The sequence below is a fragment of the Gavialis gangeticus genome, unplaced genomic scaffold (genome assembly GCF_001723915.1).
Source record: "Gavialis gangeticus isolate Ggan-Ray unplaced genomic scaffold, GavGan_comp1, whole genome shotgun sequence".
NCBI classification, from domain to species: Eukaryota; Metazoa; Chordata; order Crocodylia; family Gavialidae; genus Gavialis; species Gavialis gangeticus.
This window is the reverse complement of record NW_017729022.1, coordinates 153,130,087-153,136,199: the sequence shown is the minus strand read 5'-3', so window position 1 is coordinate 153,136,199 and position 6,113 is coordinate 153,130,087. Positions and strand designations below refer to the sequence as shown.

Genomic DNA, 6,113 nt, shown 5'->3' with positions numbered 1-6,113 from the left:
GGGGGAACAGCCCCAAGTTCACCAGGCCAGAAGCCGTTGCTAGGCTGAAGCTTCTGGTTGGGGGCTGGGGGTAAGGGTGTGGGATGGGGTGGGGACACATGGACCTTGCTCATGCCACTGCTGGGTCCTACCACTGGCTTCTCCTGCCCCTGGTGCCTCATCAGCTTTTAGACAGGCAGCCACTGACCGGTAATAGTTTTCTGAATTTTAGAAGGGTCCCACAGGTCGGATAGAATGGCGTGGCAAGTCAGCTCTGGCCCATGGGCCAACATCAATTGAACCAGGGAAGAAAGAAGTATTTTCTCTGTGCATTTCAGATGATGAATCTCCAAGTGTATCTGATACAAACAGCTGGTGTGAAACATTACAAACTCAATTGAATTGCAGTTTTTACTCCAAAAATGCACAGTAAAGGAAGGTAGTAGGCACACTTCAACGGCAAGCAACAAATGAAAAAAATTCCAAAGGTGCATAAGAACTGCAATGTAGCAGGCAAATATACTAGTCTTCACTGAGAAGAGGAAAGCTGGTGTGATTTTCTGGGACAAAAGAGAGAATTGGAGTGAGAGATTAAGCAAAAGCGCTGATTTAAAAGAGAATGTCTTTCATCTACCTGGAGGTGAAGGCTGGGTCATTTGTTTTTATATTGTACTAACCTGCCTCTCCAAGTGGTGTTAGGATTCCTTTCCTAACAAAATGGAAAGTATGAGATAACTAATACATTTTATTAGAATTAATCTTTTTCAGTTGCTATTGAATAAAGAATTTTAATGGCAGTCAACAATTCCCATTCTGTGACTTTGTACCATAATGTAAGCGTTTCAAGATTCCTCTAGCCTTAAGGAAGGAGGTCACATATCCCACAACCCACACATGTCCTGCAGTTTGAAAGTCTATGACAACATCAACTCAGGTGCTAAGTCTTTTCTGTAGCTGTTTTGTGTTGTCTTTGCAAGAGGTTTTGTTTTGTCTTGTCTTGTCTTTTTCACAGGTATCCAAGAAAAACTGGACCATGTCTTGTATTTAAATGTAAAAACAATCTGGATAACATCTTTTTATAAATCTCCTATAAAAGATTTTGGGTATGGAGTAGAAGATTTCCGTGATATTGATCCTATGTTTGGAACGATGAAGGATTTTGAAAACCTGATTGCAGCTATTCATGATAAAGGTAATCTGGAGATGTGACAAATAGCGGTGCTCCTAAAAATAGTCATTCAGGGAATAAAAGGTTGCTCTTGTTTCAGTAATTAAATGTGATTGCCTTGCATTAAATAATTTATGTTGGCTTTAAATGTATGGAGTTCTCTTTGTAACACTAGTTCTCTAGCCTCTTTTGGCACAGGCGATAGGAGCCTCGCCAAACCAAGGGTGGGTTGGTGTGAAAAAGGCATTGCTTCTTGGCCTCTTGAAGGCTCAGATCAAGTATGACTCGCAGCCTGGGTGGTCTTCCATTATCACTGGTGGTTCATGGAATTTGGATTATATCCAGGAGCGGGAACAGAAAGTCAGTATAGCAGCAGAGGGCCTCTGTAGATCCAGGTATCTCTCAGCAGATTCTCAGGTGGTCTCAACTTAAAGCTCTTTCCACATTGTTTTAGGAACAAGCAATGTTCCTTTTCAAGAGATTGTATTTATTGGTACCTGCATCAGTATTTTTAACTAAATCCTGAGATGCATGCATTTCTGTATTAGCACCATAATCAATAGTGTTGTTGTAGGAGTTGGTTTTGGGGTGATGAGGTGTTTTGGGCCAGAGATGTCACCCTAGGTCCAATAATCTTTTCCTTCTGAAGCGCATACATGCATAGATCTGTGGAAAAAATTCTGATTGGTTGTAAATTCCCAGGGAGGAAGGAGGCATATGACTGCAATTAGCTGCTTTCAAAGGAATTACTTGCATAAGCAAATGTAAACAAGTGTAGCAATATCTGCAGGATTGTAGCCATAGGCTTGTCTATGCTATAAAAGTATTGCTATAGTTAAAAAAAACAAAACAACAACTTTGCTAGCAGAGGTAACTTGGAGTTATGTCTGCAAAAGAAAACTTTTTCCTGGTGTAACTCATATCAGTTCCCTGAACAAAATATGCTATATTGAGAGCGGGTAAAAAAGGAGCCTTGGCTAGTAGAACTGAAACTGTACTTTGACTTTTCTCACCAGATCTACATCAATTAAGGGCATTATTTCATGCTCCTAACCAGTATAGCTATGTCAACAAGGCTATTAAGTGTGGACCAGCCCTTAGACTTTAAATACTGCAGGACAGAAGACTGTCCTGTAAAACTGCAGGACATTACAGTCCTGTAAAACACTCCAGTATGTGTTTGAATTCTACATTAGTAAATGTGAATTTCCTGTCTTGGGTTACTTGGATTTAATCGTTTCCATGTTTGATTCATAAGGCTTAAAGGTGATAATGGACTTAATACCAAACCACACAAGTGCCAAACACAGTTGGTTTCAGCTGAGTCGCAACAGGACTGGGAAGTATGTGGATTACTACATCTGGCATGATTGTGCACAGGCTGATGGTACAATCACTCCTCCTAACAACTGGGTAAATACAGGGCTTCTGTCCTTTACAGATTACAGTGAATAACAAATCACTGAAACACAGTGAGCAGAAAGGTACAGTATAGTGCTTGCCACAAATAGCAGATGTTTCATTCAAACATATTGTTTTATTAGTAACTTTTGTCCCTACGTGACTTGTTCAACTAAAATGCAAGAATTAGGCAGCTAGGCAGCATTGGTTTTCTGTGTCTTCATTAATCTGTTTTGGATTCTGTTCCTCACCCTTAATGCTGCATCTCCCTCTCTGTAAGGGTGTCACACAGAAAAAGACTATTCTGTGCAATTAATTTACTATAACACCCATTGGTATATGGGTATTCCACTTTGGAAGCTTTCTCACAGCTGTCTTCTATCCATGCCAACTATGATTTCAGAGAAAAACAGAACAGTGCATTGTTGACTTATTGCTTTCCTTTTTTAAAAATCCTTCCTAGTAAGTGAAAATGCTGGAAATCAGCTCACTAAATTATTCCCCTTGTTTTCCATATTTTAACTGGAAATCCGAATTATTATACTGCATGATACAAACCTGCATCTTCTAAAAATATGTACCAAACTTACAAATCACTAACATTGTTTTGCTATAAAACTGGCTTCAGTTTAATTTAATAACAGCTTAATTTCTGGACTCTACTGCACACAGAAGCAGTGAGTTTAGCCTTCTCAAATATTCACCGTTACTGGTATCTTAAAAGGGCTCTGTCAGGTCAACATAGTCCTCAATACAGCTTTTGCAACGAGTTTAACGAAATTAAGGACCAATAAAAGTTTCAAGATAGTGAAAAAAACCATAGTTGTTGGTAAAAGCAGCGAGCAGCTATTTTTAGCAACAAGTAAGGACTTAAAAACTAAATGCCATTTTTAAGTTCAGAGTATCCAATAAATCATAAAGCAAAAAATCTGTCATTTTCTTTTATAGTCTTCTCCAACAAACTAAGAGGAAAAGAATTCTGGCTCAGTACATAGCACTTATTATGGTATTTTATTAACAGCCCTTCTTTATTACTATCAAAATTCTTAAAAAGCACCTAAATAGCATTAAAAATGTTATATGTTTAGGAAATAATTGCAATGAAAAAGAATTAGTCTTGTATCAGGACTCTCAAATTAAGCAGATTTTCATAGTATATTGAAACAAGTCTTGGGATCTCGATAAATATACGGTCAAAAAGATATGCCTGACAAAACATAAATGTGTCCAAATAAAGATAACAAATACCAAAGAGCAGGCAGAACTGGAACAGAATGCAGAATTCCCTTATAAAAGAACATATGCAACTATTAGTTATGTCTTTACAGCTAAACTAAAATGGTATTAGTAAGGGAAAAATATGCGTATTCTTGTATAGGTAGGGAGATTTATACTTGTATGGAGACAATGCTTAGCAGGTTAATGTTAAGAAGGAGAAACATCTGAAAAAGGGTATGTTTTCTCTTCAGAGTGATGAAACATTAAAAATGTAACAGGCTGTTAAAAGCAACTTCCATTTTGTATTCCTCATCTGATTTGGAAGGGTGATGAGCACATAGAGCTCCTATTGGCCTCAAAACTTTGTATGTGGAATGCAAAAATGTGTTCAGCTGATTGGATTTAGAAGAGTTACCTTACTTTGTGCATTTATCTTTGGACAATGAAAGCTGTCAGTTCCAGGCTAATTGTAAATAGGGAAATGGGAAATAAATGCCATCTTTGTATAGTATGCTATACTATGTGCTTGTTTGAAGCACTGTGTTTAATTACAGAATGTACAAATGCTGATGACTGCCACTTTATTTGATAAGTGATATTGTTTTCCATGTAACCAGGTAAGTGTATATGGGAATTCCAGCTGGCAGTATGATGATGTGAGAAAGCAGTGTTATTTTCACCAATTTGGGAATGAGCAACCAGATTTAAATTTTCGCAACACTGCTGTGCAAGAAGAAATACATGTAAGTAGATAATCCATTGTCTCTACTCCTGTGGTGAGGAAATTATGTTTTATATTCATTTGAATTTAAGAACGTAATTTCTCCCTTGATTATTTTTTAATGTGTCGCTTGATAATCCAGTGGAAATTAATTCAAGGATTAGAACACGTGCGGATAATTCAGACACCAGAGTCTAAATATGACTAAATACAAAAATATACCTGTTTATTAGTGTCATTTAAGCTATAATGTTTCCAGAGTCATATTCATAATATTAAAACAATTCCAATTAGAAAAAATAAAGCAGCACACCATGGGAAGGGTCCTTTTTGTTGCAGTTTCACAGCTGTTGAATGTCAAATGCTGGCCAGGAAGAACACAGCAGTGGAAAGGAGCTCTTAGGTCATGGAATCCAGCCCTTTGCTGTCACAGTTAACATGTCATATAATCTCTCTTATTAATTGGTCAAGCTGTATCTAAGAAGGAATTAGGCATTTTTGTCCCTACTACTCCATTTGCCAAATTGTTCCAGGTCCTCTTCTACTGGTTAGGAACCTTCTCCTAATTTCCAGCCTAAATTTATTTATGGTCAGTTGATATCCATTTAGTCCTGTGGCCAACATTGTTCTGTAGTTTCAAACTAACTCTTCTCCTTCCTTGGTACTTATGCCCAGATGATACAGATGCAATCATGCCCTCCTCTTAAGGGTCTCTAATAAATTTTCATAGGTGACACTGTATCAAATGCTTACCTGAAGTCTAGATAGGTGAACTCTACCACATTTTTTTAAACCTAAAAATAGGTTCTCTCTTCAAAGAAAGGATATCAGATTAGTTTGGCATGATCTGCCTTTGGTAAACCCCTGTTGTCTTTTATCCAGTTTTCAAACTAGCTCTATGTTTTTAATTATTCTTTCCTTCAAAATTTGTTCCTGAAACTTGCACAGTACTAAAATCAAAGTGTACTAGGTCCAGATTACTTTCACCTTTCTTTAAATATATGTGCAATGTTTGTTATTCTCCAATCCAATCCCTGAGTTGATAGATTTATTTTAAAACCACCACCAGGCTACTGGCCCTGGGGTATCAATTGGCAGTGCTTTCTGTAGCGTACTTGAATATTCATTATAGAACATCTAGAATCTTTTTTACATTAAATTTACTTTCATGTGAAAGAGGAACAAACATAAGAGATTAAATTCTTGGGAGCACTGCATTGCCTTGAATCCTTTCAAATAAGGAATATGACTACAGTAGAGTGCGTAAAAATTCAAGTGCAGCTCCTTCAATAGCTGAATACACTTAAACTCTTCCTTTCTGTGTTGCGTGCACAGTAGCTTGAGCCAGATCTGAAAAGGGGTTAAGCCGAGGGGCACAAAGTGTTCCTGTGTCCCCACCTGACTGGGAACGGGAGCCACAAACTCACTTGGCTTGGCAGCAGTGGTAGCAGCTGTTGTTCAAGTGAGGAGAGCCCTGATAGATGAGTCTTCTTCCCCTTTGTTCTCCACCTGGTTTAAGTTAAACTGGAGTCCTTCAGCATCCCAGCATGCTCTCTGGGCTGGGCAGGGCTCTACATTCCAGCAACAAGGATGACCCCACCCCTCTGCTCTCTAGCTGGAGCAGGG

The 6,113-nt window shown here is 38.2% G+C and overlaps 1 protein-coding gene across 1 annotated transcript in view; it reads left to right on the top strand.

Annotated features, from left to right (window-relative positions):
- SLC3A1 (solute carrier family 3 member 1) overlaps window positions 1–6,113 on the top strand; it is a 30,593-nt gene that overhangs the window by 2,897 nt on the left and 21,583 nt on the right. The window contains exons 2-4 of the mRNA XM_019516344.1: window positions 992–1,171; window positions 2,406–2,560; window positions 4,384–4,509. Of these exons, the coding sequence (XP_019371889.1) occupies window positions 992–1,171; window positions 2,406–2,560; window positions 4,384–4,509 (461 nt within the window). The remainder of the gene's footprint in view (window positions 1–991; window positions 1,172–2,405; window positions 2,561–4,383; window positions 4,510–6,113) is intronic.